The 17,882-nt window shown below is 38.5% G+C and overlaps 1 protein-coding gene and 1 long non-coding RNA gene across 2 annotated transcripts; both read right to left on the bottom strand.

The window, feature by feature from the left end:
- Positions 1-6,421: 6,421 nt before the first annotated feature.
- On the bottom strand, positions 6,422-7,655 carry LOC131238767 (uncharacterized). The gene is made up of 5 exons (XR_009168045.1): positions 7,395-7,655; positions 7,157-7,246; positions 6,941-7,032; positions 6,783-6,847; positions 6,422-6,674 (listed from the first exon to the last, which is right to left on the bottom strand). It is a non-coding gene; the product is annotated as an uncharacterized LOC131238767 (long non-coding RNA).
- A 6,272-nt stretch (positions 7,656-13,927) lies between these two features.
- LOC131239157 (uncharacterized) lies at positions 13,928-15,621 on the bottom strand. The gene is made up of 7 exons (XM_058236714.1): positions 15,387-15,621; positions 15,095-15,298; positions 14,902-14,994; positions 14,718-14,825; positions 14,223-14,642; positions 13,985-14,121; positions 13,928-13,943 (listed from the first exon to the last, which is right to left on the bottom strand). The coding sequence occupies exons 1-7, from the start codon at positions 15,402-15,404 to the stop codon at positions 13,928-13,930; spliced, it is 996 nt and encodes a 331-aa protein (XP_058092697.1). The 5' UTR covers positions 15,405-15,621.
- Positions 15,622-17,882: the final 2,261 nt, after the last annotated feature.

Below are 17,882 nucleotides of genomic sequence, written 5' to 3'. Positions count from 1 at the left end.
TGTGCAGTTTTTAATTCACTGCATTTCTTACATATGCAATAGAATTTTTATTTTTCTACCAATGATTTATGATTTTCTATTTAGTCAGGATTTCAGGTTACTGTTGTTGTACTCTATTTGTAGTCATTTCTAGAATAGTCTATCGTAAGCGTTAAAATAAAGAACAGAACGAATGCAGAGTATTTGCAGTAAAGCTTATAAATAAATATTATATATCCATATATTAGTTTTCCTTAATCCAAACACGATATTATATGGTTTTAATATATTTTAAATAGATCATGATGCGTTCAAAGAGCTGTGATAGTAGGTGCACTTTCCACCGTAGGGGAAGATTACCATCCTATATATATGTGTGGACGATTAGATATGTGAGAAACGAGAGTACATTGAGCACACACGTTCTTTTTTCCTTTTTCTGTATATTTTCAGTGACATGGATTTCCTTGTAAATGGGAAAAGCAAGATCTTATAAATGGATTTCATTTCTAAAATAGTACAGCTAAACAAAAACCGTTTTAATAACAACCAAAAACATTGCATGAACACATCAACGCTCGACGGAGTCGGTTTTTTGTGGTCTCAAGCAAAGACCGATAAGCACATAGCTTGCGTAACGATCATCTTTGAAGTCCCAGGAAATTCCAGCACCCACGATTCTCATTAGTCCACGTCATTTTCGTTGACTGCAGCTCATAAAATATGCCGAATTTCTCTCCCCCAAGTAGACTGGGTTACACGACACAACTTTTACCATGTGTGACTTCTCCGCCCCATCATGACTTTTATATTATATCCATGCCTGCTATCAAAATTTCCAGGTAATTTTAGACCACAGAGCTAAAAAAACGAGGTATATCCAAAGTTCAAGTGGAACACACCACATAAAGCAGTGAGGATTGAATAAACTACTCTTGGGCAATCCGTGATGCTTAATTACCATCTAACCTGTTCATAAGGTCGCCCATACCTAGATGAAGGTAAAGCACAAATATCAGCTTGACTAGAACCTTTTGTGGCTCTAAGAAGTTTTCAACGACAACATCAATTCCTACTGTTTCCTGTGGTGTGGTCCACTTGGGCTTTTGATATGCCTTGTTTTTAAGCTCCTATTCTAGAATGATATTAAAAAAATTGAATGAACGGTATGGATCTACGAAATACATCATCTATAGATCTAAGAAATACATCATCGTGGAGCCCACGTAATTTTCACATGTCAAGAAATTCCATTGCTTCCTGAAAAGAAGAAAAACGTAAGTGTTGACATGTGGAACTTTTGTGGCCCTTTATATTAGATCCACACTGTCCATCCATTTTTTCAATAACTTTTAGTGAATCAAACAAGAAACGAGGAAGATTAAAGGCTCAAGTGGGCCACACTACAAGAATCAATGAGAATTGGACGCTGTCCAATTGAGCTTTGGATGTGCCTCATTTCTGGAATCATGCTTTAAAATAATATGGAAAGATTGATGGACGGTGTAGATCTAACACATAAATTTAGTTGGGGCTTAGAGAAGTTCCACGCAGTAAAAGTAGAGTTATCTAGTACACTGTGAGAGAGAAAATCGACGTGTTTTGTGAGCTGGTGTCATCAACGATAACATGGACTAATGAGAAAAAGCTTTTTTTATGCCTTTAAGACCGATGATATGCACTTTTTTTCTATAGGGAATTAAGAGAATTGAAAATATGATATATCCAAATGGTAGATGAGTATTAGGTTCAAATCCCTCCAACACTTTAAACCATCACCTTATAGGTGATCGGATAAAGGATGGGGTTTGGTCTCGATCGTCCAACGCCTGGAAGTGAACAAGCTGAGACAAGAGGTGTTGGATGACACATTTGATAGAGATCAACAATTGAGTTTCCCGAATTATGGGCCTAATTGTTTCCATTAAAGGAACCCAGGATCGTCAGGCCGAATTCTTATTGGGCCATGAAGATCTTCACGAAGAATCAATTATGAAAAAAGATTCGAAAAGCTAATGAATTTAGGACTCTTCCTTTCCTAAGCAAATCCGGATCTGCTAAGGGAGCTTACGTATCTAAAAAGTCTGCATAAAGGATCCTGAAGCCTAGTGAGGGGCTTTCATCGCCTCGAGAAGACTATAAAAGAAACATTCGAAGAAGAGCTCAAGCTCCCATGCCAAACATACCTATTTATATGATGACTTTATTTTCATGCCTATTTGCTTTTCCTAGTTTAGCTCGCTACTACTCAGCAACTCCCACTATAGTACATTTATCTTAGGAGTAGATTAAACATCTACAACCTTAAATTGCCATATTCCTATGTATATTTGAGTTTCGATTCAGTTGTTCATACCCTGATCATATCCTGTTGACCACTCGCCTTGATTGCTTATTCTGATAGACGTGTCATGGATTTATCTTTCTATTCTTTTCGCTTTAATATTAAGAGTGTGAGACATGACGATTGTAATAGGATCAATATATTAATAAAGATCGATTGTGTTGTGTTCATCTTTATTCTGTTATGTTGAATTTTTCATTTTGATTGAGAAATACTATTGGGGACCGTTGCACAAAACCTTAGGATCTAGCTTCTCAAAACATCAAAATTATGGAATAATAGAGCAATGAAATAAATCAAAACATAAACCACACGATACACGAGATTTTTACATGGAAAACCATCAAAGAGGTAAAAAACCACGAGACCTCGTCCAAATCAACAATTCACTATGAAGTAGAATGTTACAACCGATCACAAGCACACACCGCTTAGATCAAACCTTTTTCACTTACATGGGAGTAGATAAACAATAAGAGAATAAAGATAACGGAGAGATCTCATTGATCATGAGGACGCAGAAGCACTAAGACGTTGATTGTAAAGTAGACTACCTATATGAGCAGAACCTCCATTCCACAAGCTTCCTCTCTCTCATTTTCTTTGTCTTTCACCCTTTGATAGCCCTAAGCTCTTTACCAAACCCTTATAAAGCTTTAGGAAACTCTCTTGCATACCCTAGAACAGCCCTAGGGACCCATATTTATAGTTTAGGAAACTCCTTTACGCACTTCTGTGAAAACCGCCTCAAATTTACACATTCCGCACAAAATCCGGTCGAGTGGCCCACTTGACCAGTCGAGCACCTCCCTCGACTAGTCAAGCACTTTGGAATTTTCAAACCAAAATTCGTTGTACTTTGAGTCAAGTACCACTCGACCGGTCGAATAGACTCCTCGACTAGTCGAGCAACTCTGTCTGCTCTTCGAACTTGGGGAGGAAAAACCCCATCATATACCACATTAAAACACCAGTGAGATAAAATTCTTAAACCAATGATTTTGTAACTGTTGGTATAAGGCAAAAAGAACTCATTTACAAGGGATAACCCATTCATTAAAAAAGAAATCATTTATGAAAGAACTCCACATTTCGATTTAGTCTTCAATCCATTTGTCTCAATGCAGAGGTACTGACTAATTAATAAGTCAATACCTTTGAGTTGAGTGGACTTTGGCATGCCTACACAATTATACGCGCGTACATACTTCCAATCCAAACCTTTGGTCACACAAGTGACTTTAACTAATGACTAAATTGAAGGCAACACAACATGCTGTTTAGCTTCTAGATAAAGGGAATCTAAAAAACTCACGGGAAACGACTTTAGTTGCATAAAAAACAGTACCTACGGCGATGATCCGGTTCACCACAATAGTAGAGCAACGCATGAGGCAGGGTGATGTTCCAATTGGTGTCGTCCATCAAGGGGCCTATGATAGATGACTTATGTTTTACAAATTGTTATGGGAAGATCCGAGCCCCTCAGGATCCCGAGGATCAACATCATACTAATCCAATTGGGCACATGAAAATCCGAGGTGATAACATCCGAGGCTACGATCGGCTCGGACTGATTTGAGACAGGAACAAATAGTATAGCGTTCAAACCGAATACTCCAGGTCGATCCTCTATTGACCGACTAGATACGAACAATATAAGTTACGAGAAAACTCAACTCGACAGGACAGGTCCGCTACTTGATTCAGAGCTCAGAAGGAGGACCTCCAGAATGCTTAACAGATAGATGAAGCTAAGACACACTCCATGCGGACCTAAAGCTTGGCTCGGACTGATAAATCAATGGCAAGGTGGGCTTCCATCGGAGAAAGACGTCCATCCGAGCTGGGGCCTCGTCCTCGTCTTCATCTTCCTCTTCGTCCAATGAAAGATGTCCCGAGTCGAGGCCGGGGCAGAATGTGGGCGCCTCATGCGCTAAAATAGGAAACTACCTTAAGCAGACATGACTGATTTCCTCGCTCACAGATACGCACGATATGCTATGCGATCCCAAGATTGTGAGCAATATCTCCATGATTTAGAAAATCCCGTTGATGGAACAAATTGTGCCTGGATTGACGGACCCAGTCCGTCAAATGATCAAGTACAAATATAAGGGAAACCCCATTGCTACAAGACGCAACATCTTATACTCTCCCTTGGCTCCTCAACTTAGACCCATATTCCCTTGACCTGACTTAGGCATCGGAGGGTCCCCCGGTTTAGCCAGGGTCTCCTTTGCTTATTTGTGTACAAGCTCGAGATGTTGAAGTGGGTCGGACCTCGAGAGTTGAAGTGGAGAGCCGTTCAGATTTTGTCCTCAACATTTTTGGCACCGTTTGTGAGAAGCTGATACGAAAAGTTAGATTCATATCCTTAAGCATAATGGCGAGAGGAAAGAAGAAAGTGCTAGTTGTGGAACCAGAGTAGACTCGTTCTTCTTCATTACTTCACGCCGAATCAGCCCCAGGGCCTTCCCAGCGTTCGCGCAATCGGGTAAGCAAGTATCACGCGATGCAAAGGGAAATACAAGCCTTACGCGACGAAATCAACTAGATAAAGCAACAACGACAGGAGCCACAACCACGTCCTGCTCAAGAAAACCCTGGTCTCGAGCCGATTGGTCCGGTTGTGGAAGCTCATTCCGCTCCGAGGAGTACAAGGCCTGAGGGGCCCCTACATTAACCCCCTCAGGCATCGACTTTTATCCAGAATCCTCCCCCAACTCAAATTCAAGTTTCATCTTGGAACATAACAACTCGAGCTCCAACGAACGCCTCGGTCACCGTGGCGTTCTACCCCAAAATCATATATTTTACGTCAGTTAACTCATTCCGGATTGCGAGATACGCCCGATCTAAGGTCCGATGGTCCGAATCACTTCTGTCGTCGACCGGGCCTTTTCTGATCCATCTTGGCCATGAAACTGTCCGCGACCCGCTCTACATCAAAGATACAGCAACCGATCATATTCTTTTGATCAATAAGCAGTTGTTACAATGAGTTATTCAAGCAAACAACTTTCAAACATGTTTTGTACAAGATAAGAGATCTCTAACAATAGCCAATTACTCAATCAAATACATGAAAGACAAAAAAGAGCTTACGCAATCCCATTTCAAAATGGATGCCGTATGATGGTGGCATTTGAAAAGTGAAATGCTAGTTACTTGCCTGGCAATCATGATGGCTTTCATTGTTGAGGATAGTTTTACAGAATCACATATAGATGAATCTAGGATAGCAATCCAAGAGCACCAAACAAACATAAGTGAACACAAAGATTTAACGTAGAAAATCCTTTTGGGAAAAAACCACGGCACAAAGTGACAGATCTTCACCATGAAAGCAAAAATCATAAAGAGAAAGGACTTACCCGATTTGAACAACCTCGAATCTCACCCTTGCTATACTCTTTGAAACTTTAGAACCCCTTCTAGAAACCTTTTGAATACTTTTAAGAAGCCTTAACATATTTTAAAATGGCCATAGGAACTCTTATTTATAGATTAGGAAACCCTACTTTCGCATTGACTTGGAATAGTCCAGAATCGGCCTCAAATTTATACAGTTCGCACACAATTTGCGTAACCTCCAACTATTCGAATTTCTCGAAAGTTTCAACACTACAAGAAAAATAGGTATTACCGGCGGCCATAATCGCCCATAAAAGTCCAAAACAGCGCTGGTATAATAATTACCGGCGGTCTGGCTGCTGCCGCAGAAGCGGGGCGTTGCTGTATCATTTACCGGCGTTCGATAATTTTAGCGGCGTTTTTGGCGGCCGCCGCTAAATCTAAGCTTATAATCATTTACTGGCGGCTCTGCTGACTGCCGGTAGAAACTATCAAAGCGCCGCTAAAACTATAAAAACGCCGGTAGAATCGATTTGAAGTGCCGCAAAAACTCTACGAAACGCCGCCAAAAAATTTAAAACGCCACTGAAAGATATGAGGAATGCAGGTAACTTTTGCAAGAAACGCCGCTAAAGTCTGTAACAGTGATAATGAGAGATTTAAAAACGCCAATAAAATCTGTTTTAAATGCCGATAATCCTTCATAGTATGAAAGAAAAAATACTAGACTGAATCTTCTAAATCAAAAGACCTTTACAAGCTTAAATTAGCATTCAAACACAACTTATAAATCATTTACAACCAACCTTATTACAGGGGGCCTGAGAATGAAAGCTTACATAATGGACAGAAAATTTACAGATTGAGACACAAGGAAAAGCAAAAGGAAAAAAAAAAATCAACGGACTTCAGCGACGCCCAAGGTGAGACTTCTCAAATGCACCCCAAGAACAAGAGAACTCATGCCATAGAGAGGACCTTTGTCAGCACCACCCTGCCATGCATAGAGGTCAGGTAATAAAACAGTATGTGCACTCATAATCTGAGTTACACCGAAAATTAAATTTTCAGTCATAAATATTTCCTGCAAAAACAACCATACCGAATGAAGTCCATATCCATCCCTATATGAAGCAGCAAAGCCCCCCTCTATTACCAATGCTCCACCTTCAGTTACCAATGCAAAGACAAAAGTTTACAAAACAAAATAAAACAACCAAAAAACAAATTTGATATAAAATAAAAGGAACTAATAAATACCTGTAACTAGCAGATGGAGGAGAACAGCTATGGAATTTTTTTTTATAAATATGTGGACAGATTTTTCTTCCCTTTTTTCTTCAAGGATAAAACTGCATCATAAACATCATAGCATGCAACTCAATACGAGCCTTTTTATAGAAGCATTAACTAGCATGCAACTCAATGTGGATGGACCAAAATTTAGCACAAGGAAAGCCATATAGTGGCTTGTACCTGATGAGTAGCTTTGATCATGCATCCATGTAAGCATTGTGGACCCCCGAGCCTACACTCTATATAGTTACTTCCACTTTGAATAAGCATCTTACAACCAAAGATAAATACATAATACAAGTCAAACATTATGGAAACCCTTCATTATATTTTGAAGCAATGAAGATTGGTAAGAAAAATAATAATAATAATAATAATAAGCCAAGGGTGTGGGGCCCTTGCTTTGGGTGATCCTTACATGGAGTGGACTTGCCTGATTTTTGGACCGTGGCATCAAGAAGTGGGGAACCACCTGATGGAAAGCTTGGACATTACACACCTTCTATCCAGGCCTGTGTTAGATTGTAAGAGAGCTGGGTTGCACAAGCTCGAGGCTTTCTGACCTCAATGCATCTGTGCAAGCATTCGATATAAGGATAATTAGTGGTTGAGGCCCATTTCTTGGCTCAAGCAATTATGGACAAGCCAAGCACACATGATTGTATATTTTGATGATCTGAAACATCCCTTTGATGGATCCTTATGTATTTGGACAGACTAAAAATTACTTTGGCAATTGCATTTTTATCATCGGAATGGTATCCCCTCAAACAGGGCTAAAAAGCAAAAATGGTTAAAGTTCATCAAATTTATAAGGTGTAAAAACACATAATGATGAAAGAAAAGTTTAAATGGTCAGACTAGCTCTACTTTTATCCAAAGGGGCATCAATGGTATAGTCTTCAACCATACATCCATGTGTGCCCATTCATCGATAGAAAAAGATGGTCCCACAGGTGAGATCCACACAAAACATTCTTTATTGAGGTAATTCATCCAACAGTTGGTATGCATGATGTACAACATGTATTATACATTGTTCTGTCTGAAGGATTACAGAGTACTATTTCGATTTTCAGTTTGTACAAGTGAGCTCATTGGTCAGTGACCAAAAATGTCACTAGCAAGATTTGGTATACCAAACAAATTACCAACAAACAAAAAGGACAAAAAGGACAAAAGAAATTTGGACCATGCACGTGTGCCAACTCTACACATGTGAATGACCATGGATGCAGGTCCAAGAGTAGCATTCCTTCAGATAAAGTTGTCTAACACCCCTAGTGAAGTACTCCCAAGTACAAAACCTACTACAAGCACTTGCATACACTCATAAAGGTAAAGGATTTATAGAACTTCACCTGATCCACATCAAGAGATTTGTCAAAACCCCATACAAATAAATAAATTATTGCCTTGTATCTGTTCTTACGCTAATGCTTCTAGGTCTCTATAAGTAGACAATGGCTAAAGGACTAGCTGGACTTAAACTTCACTAATGATTCATTGTTTCCTCCTGCTTCCCTGTCAGTTTCAGCCTGCATTTTCAAAACAATAAGTTTATGATGCATCTAATATCCAGTATACTTCTAACCAGTTGGAGTATCCAGCTTTGTGTGATGCCTAGAACTAAAAAGAAACCGGGAAAAAGAGAAAAAAAGAAAGAGAAGGAAAAGAAAAGATTCACACAACCTGATGCATTGGAACCTTGTAATTCAATTCATCTGGAGCTACTTCAAACTTCTAATGTCTCACTCAGTTTCAACATAAGGAGCATTCAACGAAGTTTTCAACACATCGAGAGAATTTGGTGAATTTCAAATAATGGAGGTGGGTTGGCAACATTATAACACTAATGGGTGCCTTTGTATTTTGAAATGACCAAGTGACCACATGTAAAAAGAAAAGAAACAAAAGAGAATAAATTAAAGACATGCAAATGCAAAATTCAAATCACAATCATAATCTTATAAAACTAAGATTAAATTAAAGAGATTAGACGAGTTTAGATGTGCCCTCTATAATTAAACTAAGATAAAAAATAAATTGTTTAGATATGTCTAACTCTAGCAAAAATCAGGTCAGGCCTGTCATCAGGTGGGCCACATTATATACAGAAAAAAAATGATGGTTTTTCAAACTCATCAATGGCCTGTACACAATCCTATGTAATTGCCAAGTGCCTGTATGTCATCCATCTCACTCTGCCAGATTATCAAAGTTTTCATCATTCTAGGAACTCGTTAACCCATGAATATCCTGTGGGGCCCAGGTCAGCTCACCTATGGTAGGCAAGCGCCTTGAGTCGGAAGACTCCTCAATGCATATTACAAGGCCTGCACTGGGCTAACATGGATCAGATTTTCTATGTCCAAACCTACTTTAAAACTTATTAGGCCAAACCCTCGCCTAGTACACAATCTCTATGTACATATTAATCATATCTAAGAAATGCAAATGACGTTACTGCCACTGCCCATAGGTAAGCTGTTAAGAGTCACCAGACGGAGCAACGCATTCACCTGACATATGGGTTTGAAGGGGGTATTAACTTAGGTTCATGAACTCCAATTGCTATCTAGATTTTCCAAGTACAAAAAATCAATAGGACAGTAAATAAAGGGGTTGGGAAATTCAAATCTAGGAGCTTTATGAGGTATTCCACCATCCATGGTGAGCCCCATCAAAATAGTGATTTGGATCCCTGTACCTTGCCCCGTGGTACTATACTATTGCAGGTGACAGGACTGGATAATTACTCATAGCTGATGTTATTTATAGGATTCTGGATCTCAAAAGAAAATGGCAGTACTTTTTTTCTGAATTTACTCAAGAAGTAAATGCATGCGTAAACTCATGTTTTTGTAGTACCAACTGCTTCATTCCATTTTCTGGTTGGTTCTGATTCAAGCTAAATTGTTGGATGTAGCTCGATGAGGCTGTTACCTGGCTCTGGTTTCTGAACTCCTCTGTTTCTCATTGCCTCTCTCACTCTTGTCACTTTGTTCCATTGGCCAGCACTTGCATACATGTTTGGTAGAAGAACATAATCCCCACTTTCAAAGAAGTCTCTCGTCTTTGAAAGAAGTGAATCCAACCGTCTGTAGATGAAACTATGTATGAAGAAGTTGGACAAAGAAAAAACTTTCAAGGAAAGAAATCAGAAAAGAAAACAAATAGAAGAGAACTACCTTGATGTCCCTAGGATATCCACTCCATCCATTAGAAGTTCAAAAATAGGACAGAACCCAAATGTGAGGCAGATAAAATAATTAAAAAAAAAATAATGGATGCCATGTCAGGTGTACCTATTGCTGAAACATCACTGAATCTTTCTTAGAAAATAATAGGCGAGAGAATTCTAGGTACTTAAACAATAAATCTTGTATTGAAAGAAGCCAGGCCAACAGTTAACAGTATATTTCAGGGAGCTTTTTAGCATATGCTGGGTATTCGGCACTCATATCAGCTCACTTCGGTTATCCTTGATATCAAACCGTAATGTCATGCAATCAATAAGAAGTATGCTAGAACTCCCCACAATACATACATTGTGAAATCGTACAATTGATCAATGAGGTGCACAATAGAGAAGTAAAGAGTTAAATTTTTAAAATGAGTAGAAATACTGAGGGGGTGTTTGTGTGCTAGAAATACAAGCTGAATTTAATTCCTCATATCAGGTTCAACCCTAGCTCAGGCATAGATGCATGGTGCTACAACAAAAAGGTGCATTTAATTCCTCATATGCTCTACACTGCAGATCCAGCATGATAGGTAGCTAGCCATGCGAGGGATTGCAAACAAAACAGGGAAGAACTTTGCAGGGAATCCCATTGCTCTCGTTAAGACAAACCAGTGGCAATACCCACAAAAGTAGGAGAGTAAAGAAAAAAATTCCTGAATATACCGATAGATTAAGCCATAGTAGAAAATCAAGTTTAGATAAAAAGCTTCCTCTTCAGAAAATACTCATCTGAAAGTGCAGCTTTCTCCAATACATGTTCATGAATAAAACCACAGCAAAAACAAATGGATGCCCACATTATTATTTACTAGGGATGCTTTTTGGATGTAAACTCCAATAATGGAAATGTTTTCAAGCTAACACTGACTGAGAAAAATTTGCTATTAGGTGCACAAAAAGAATAATCCAAACATTTTCTTCTTGTGTAATTGTTTTGGTTGTTTGATATTGAGGGTCTGGACTCTAAATGGCAACTACATTATTTTCAAGATTGCCTAAAAGAAATGTAACTGCAGTCGGAGTTTTTTTTTTTTTTTTTTGAAGAATCCAATATGAAAGCTGGTGCCTCACCACTAGCCCAAGTATAGAACTGCCAAAAACTTGTGCATTCGTAGAACTGCCAAGTACTTAGCAAATAGAATAGACAAATGCAAAATCATATCCAGACTGATCAAGAACCCTCCAACTCCTTGTGGAGGTTGTTTTAGTTTTTCACAACACCATACTCAAATTGCATACTAGAGTTTATGAATTGAAAGTAGCAATATCCTAAGCATAGCCAAGTTATTGTTCGGAGGTGACCACTTATAGCTATAAAATCCCTGCTAAAAAGAAGCGGTCATTGCTGTAAATGTGAGGATGTAGAGTAGCAGGATGCAGAAATATAACATTTACAAGAAGGCTAGCCCCAAGCACCGGCAATGCCCGATTTTGTTGTAGTGTACACCATCCTTTTTTTTTTTTTTTGTACACGTGGCCTATCAGTAAGGTTGTTCAACAACTTAGCTATTTGGGGCTTCAACTTTATGACCGAGGGAAGTTTTATTCAAGGCGTTTGGTTAAGGATACGATTTTCTACTTCCAAAATAAGTATTCTGTTAATGGTGTTGACTCTCCTTCTAAGGCATTTGGGTTAGTTAAGAGCTCCTTTTTTCAAGGTCTGACCCCCTATGAAGAGTTGGTCCATTCCATATCATCCAGGGAAGATTTCTATGTGCCTGCATAGAAATCTTGTTGCTTTGATGAAATTGACATTAAGCAAAATTTCATAGAAAGGGAATGCTAACAAGCACTTTGAAGCAAAAGTTGGTCAATAGTGTTAGGGTCTAGTTTTCTACTCTTTTTCTTTCCTTCTTATTTCCTTAAATTGGGCTTACCAGGAAAAGAAAAAGAAAAAAGAAATGTGTATGTAGCTTGGTGACCTCTGGTCCTTTTTGTGCATCTTGAAGTTGTATCATCCGTTCCTTTATAGAAGCCATCTTAGTGGGCCAAGACTTTGGCCAGCTCACCCAAAAATGTGACAGACCCTAGACTGAAGTGGGCCATGCCACAGGAAAACGTGATGATTGAACTCTTATCATTGAAACCTTTCCTAGGGTCACTGAAGTTTTGTATCAATCTAATATTTGTGTTTTCTGTTCATCCCTACGGGTATAATTGAAACTGTATGAACAGTTTGGATGTCATATAAATATCATGGTGGGCCCAAGGAAGTGTCAATGATGAGTTTTTCCATCCCCACTGTTTTGTGGCCCATTAGAGTTTTGGATGCATTCAATCCCCACTGTTTCCTGTGGTGTGGCCCACTTCAGGTTTGGATCTGCTTCATTTTTAGGCTCATGCCTTAAAATAAGCTCCTTGCAGTGATCATATAGGCATGTTTTCTAGGTAAAGGCAAACTAAAGAGTGGATACTGCAAACTGAAGGGGATTATAAAATCAGATGTCAAGGACCTCATTTTACAACTTAAATGTGTACAATAATGGAGAGAAATACCAATTCTACCATTCCCAGGAAACATAAAAACCAGGGAATGAATTCCCTGGCAACCAAACAGGCCCCAAGGGGCACTGCTTGCATTGATATTTTTCCATCAATACTAAGAGTGCACAACGCCCTAGGCAAGTGGCAAACATTAACTTTAGGAAAACAAGCCTTAACATGTTGGCAACGGAAAGCAACCCTCTAAATCTTACATGACTATGGCAGGTTATACAAAGAGAAGCTCAGCAACAGGTTGATTACCAAGCTTTGGCAAAAAGTAAGGAAAAGTAATTCAAGATAGAGAACTCACAGTTTTGAACTTCTCTATGTTTGTCTCGAGAAAACTCTCTAATTCTGACATTTTCCCAGTGCCATAGTTATTCGCCAAGTCAACGTAAGGCTGCCATGAAAAAACATTTTATGAGTGTATTAAACTTAAACTTAATTGAATACTATCACAAAAGACATCAAATGGAAGAAAATGACACAACTCACCTTGACGCCCTTTTCCCTCCTCCTTTACCCGGGCTTGGGACCGGCAATGCAAGAAGTTGCATTGGCGGAGTTAAAAAAGGGCTTAAGCTCCATTTGGTTTGAGAAAAAATTATATTCATAAAGATTGATGTGATGACCACATGGAGCCTAAGACTTATATGCAAATTTAGTAAAAGGTATGATAGGAACTCTTACCCTACAAATATGATGACTAAGTGACCACATGTAAAAAAAAAAAAAAAAAGAAACAGAAGAGATTAAATTAAAGACATGCAAATGCAAAATTCAAATCACAAATCATAATCTTATAAAACTAAGATTAAATTAAAGAGATTAGATAAGTTTAGATGTGCCCTCTATAATTAAAGTAAGATAAAAATAAACTGTTTAGATGTGTCTAACTCAATCCAAAAGTTTGAAACCACAGATCCCTACTACCCCCACTTACAAAAGATGTTTACAGTTCCAAATACTTAATAAAAACTTCTCTCATGTAGTCATCATCCATTTCTGTCTGCAACCTATAAAAAATAACAAAAATAAATCAATTACTATTCACAATCTCATACAATAAGTTCTATTGCTTAAAAAATAATAATAATAATAATAAAATAAAAAATAAAAAATAAAAACTTACCATACATAAAGTAGTGGGCCAAGCAATACTCATTCCAATTGCATCCCCAATTGTTTTATATCGTCCATGGGGCCTTATTAAATCCTCATCACGTACCATTGCCACTTGAACGGATACTTCCCAGAAACCAACTCCAAGTTTTTGCCCCCCTACTTTTGTTAATGGATCCGTGCTCAAAATGGTTCCTTTAGCTACAGTATCCCCATGCCTTACAATACTCTTAAGAAGAACTTGAGTCACATTAGTGCAGCTTGTAGAATTCCCCTTATTCGCCAAGTCTCTCTACAAATGATAAATCAATGTCAATTCTTGTATATAGCTCGAACTATGTATAATTGAAAACATATTACACATAAAAATATACATACATATATTATAATTACCTGAGGGGTTGGAACCAAGTGGCTTGATGATGAGGAGGGTTGGTTCAAGTTGGGATTAGCTGAAACACCTAATAATGTAGCTAGATTAATGCTTGGATTCATTATGGCAGCCATCAATGTTGTCATAGTTTCTCTCAGTGAAGATATTTGAACATCTCTATCAGCCATAGTTTCTCTTAGTGAAGATATTTGAGCATCTCTATCAGCCATAGTTTCTCTTAGGGAAGATATTTCAGCATGCAATTCCTCATATTGTTCATCTATCTTCTGAGCATCGGAGGTCATCCCTTGGGACTGGACACTGTGGGATGTTGTGCCCCATATATCAGAAGGAGAGGGACCTAACGAGAATATATCTTTCCTCGCAGTGCTGTTATGTGAAGCCTCTGGCTGCTGCAAAGTTCGTTCATTTAATTGTTCCTACAATTAAAAATCACCAATTTAGATTTGATATTGCTAAAAGATTAAACAAAATAAGAAGATACATATACATACCATTGCTCTTGCTGAGGCCTCATCCACAGGCATCCCATTCTTGCGTCTATGAGTCAATAAGAACATATCTACTCGGGTCAAATCCTCCCCATTAGCCCTCTTATTTCTCTATCATTATTTAAATAAGTTATATATGAGAAATAGATTGACATCAAATTATTAGGTGATTAATAAAAAAAATTACCTCTTCTTCATGTATTCGCGCAAAGCTCTTCGTGCCTGCAGCGTGGCCAATGCGTTGTTTTCTCCGATTTTCCGTATTTATCTTATTACGGGCCTAAAATGTGACACATCAGCAGAGTAATTTATAAAATTTCAGCTTAAGACAGTTGTGTAATTTCATAACGTAAAGGTTTTAGTAACTACTCATCACATACCTTTCCCTCTTCAGAGTTCCAAAACTCAATGAGGGCCTTCCACTGATCTATATGGACACGCTCATTGAGGTCTGCTAGCCATGCCTCATCATTATCATGAGGCGAGTAGTGGAATTTCTTCAGTTCGCACTTCCAGTCCCTCCATTTTTTTCCAATCGACATCAACACCCAAGATTTAATCTCTTTGTCAAACTGAAACTTGGACTGCATCACATGAACAAAGTAGACAATCACATATTGAACAAAGAATAAATAATAAAATAATAAAATACATAAAACAAATCACCATTACCATGACAAGTTCGTACATATCATCCTTCTTCTCGTTTGGTACTACCCTCCAATTAGAATATGTAAGGGCTGCGTAATCCCCATTACGTGCTATTGTCCCCAAAAAGTTTGTCAGCTTGCTAACATTTTCATTAACGGGCTGCCCTAGATTGTTGGTGGTAATAAAAATGCGTTCCCTTCACGCATGTTCCAAACTTGATGGCATCGTGTGGGGCCTCGACTCCTCCTCTTCGTGAACAACAAATCTGTTAGAAAAAAAAAATGCACATAAATAATATGCAAACTTGTATAGTTCATTAGCAAAAAATACATTAAATTTTTAAGGATATTAGAACCAATGCATAACATACCATTAGAAGTATCCTCTAATGAATCAATTGTCTGGTGTGGATCCTGAGGCAAACTCTGGGAGAGACCCGCCGTAGGCAGGGGAAGCTGGGGATGAGAAGGACCCGCTGTAGACTCGGGCAACAAAGGCTGGACTGGACCTGATGTAGCCGGGGAAGGCTAATGCTGGGAGGGACCCGCTATAGGCTGGGGCAATTGAGGCTGAGAGGGACCCACATTAGTCTTGGGTAGCTGAGGCTAATTGATGCCACCAGTCATAAGGCTTATCGGTAGCCTAGTCATGCGTTTAGAACGAGCACGTTTCATGTCTTAAGAAGAACCTGAGTCACATTAGTGAACAGATGCATGTTGATAAGACGATTCAATTTTGAATAAATAAATAACAGAACCATATGAAAAAAGACAATTTAATTTCTATTTCATACATTAGGAAAACATGGTACTTAAGAAATCAATTATTGTACAAAATGTCATCTCCAATGGGATCAGATAACTCAGTATCATCTATTTGTTCTTCTACCATCGGCTGGGTGGGTGGTAAATATGTGACAACTGTTGTACCATCGACATCTGTCCTTTCCCAGCTAACAGCGTCATCACTCGGGTCCTCCAAACATTGATCATCGCAGGGCGACATGCCTAAGAATATATCAACATCATCTGCAGACTCTTGCCCATGCATCTCAAATAAGTCTCTAGGTTTCGTCCTCACTACAACATGCCAATCCTTCTCGATGAGGTCTTGTACGTAAAACACCTGCTCAGCTTGAGATGTAAACACAAATGGTTCATTAGACAAATGTTGACCTGTATGGCATAATCGTTTCAAATTCACAAGCGTGAACCCCAACCCATCCTTCTTAACACCCCTGCCTTGAGATCGAACATCAACCCAATCACACCTAAATAATACAACCTTCCGAGTACCACAATATTCCAGTTCTATGATGTCCGTCAATACACCATAGTATGTTACATCTCCTGCAATGGGATTTCTGTCATTGGCACTTACAAAGCTTGATGTCTTTGCAGTCACAACAACTCCACTATGTTGAGTTTTTCTTTTTTTCTCACGATCTTTGGTGTGAAATCTAAAGCCGTTTACAATAAAACCTTTATATCTTCTTGCCATACTAGGACCCCGAGCTAGCCATCTAAGGTCTTCTGAAACCTGCTCATTCCTTTCATGGCGCAACTGTTCAACCTATTCAGATACCAAAAATATTCATTCAAAAGCACATGTTTGAATAATAAAAAATTAAGAAAACATGCACATGTCCTTAAACTTATCAAATCGACTACTTACACGATCACTAAACCATTTATAAAATGTATCATTATGAATGCGTTCTATGTCCCTTGGCCGTGCGCGACGATTCATCCGCTTAACAACATTCATATGTTCTCTGTAAAAGTCATTAGTTTTAACAAAAAAAAAAAGAGAAGTAAATTTATCTATGTATAAATTAAGTCCTATAGTTGGCTTACTTAAGAAATGGGCCGAGTTCATGGCAGTTAAAAAGGACATCGATGTGCCTGTGTAAATGTAACTTTATCCAGTACACAATCCTCAGACTTCCCTAATGCACGACCTACTCATGGGAAAATAAAGGATTGTTCTTCTATAACAATGTTATCATAGTCATCATTCCGTATTGGTCAATTGAACCATGTCTTTGTACCATGCAAGTACCTCGAGCAGAATGTTAAGTATTCTTCCACCAAGTACCCTTCCGCAATTGATCCCTTGGGCCGACTTCTATTACACACATACAACTTTAATGTGAGCAGATATCTGTGATCACCAATATTAAAAAGTTTAAAAATATATGGTCGATTAGCATGACTAGCATATCATGGCAAATAATTTTAATTTCTAAACATTAACACGCACCTCTCAATGGGGTACATCCATCGATATTGTACCGGTCCAGCTATTTTTGCCTCACCCGCTAAATGAATGGTCAAATGCACCATAATATCAAAAAAAGCTGGTGGAAAGATCTTTTCTAAATGGCAAAGTGTTAACACAATTCGAGATTCCAATCGGTCAAACTCTCTTACTCGACCAACCTTGGAACATAATTCTCTGAAGAATCCGCTCAATTCAAGTAAGACTGAGGTTACGTTCTTAGGTAATGTTGTTCGT

The sequence above is a fragment of the Magnolia sinica genome, chromosome 3 (genome assembly GCF_029962835.1).
Source record: "Magnolia sinica isolate HGM2019 chromosome 3, MsV1, whole genome shotgun sequence".
NCBI classification, from domain to species: Eukaryota; Viridiplantae; Streptophyta; class Magnoliopsida; order Magnoliales; family Magnoliaceae; genus Magnolia; species Magnolia sinica.
Note: the sequence above shows the minus strand (reverse complement) of the source record. Positions and strands in the feature narration are given on the sequence as shown.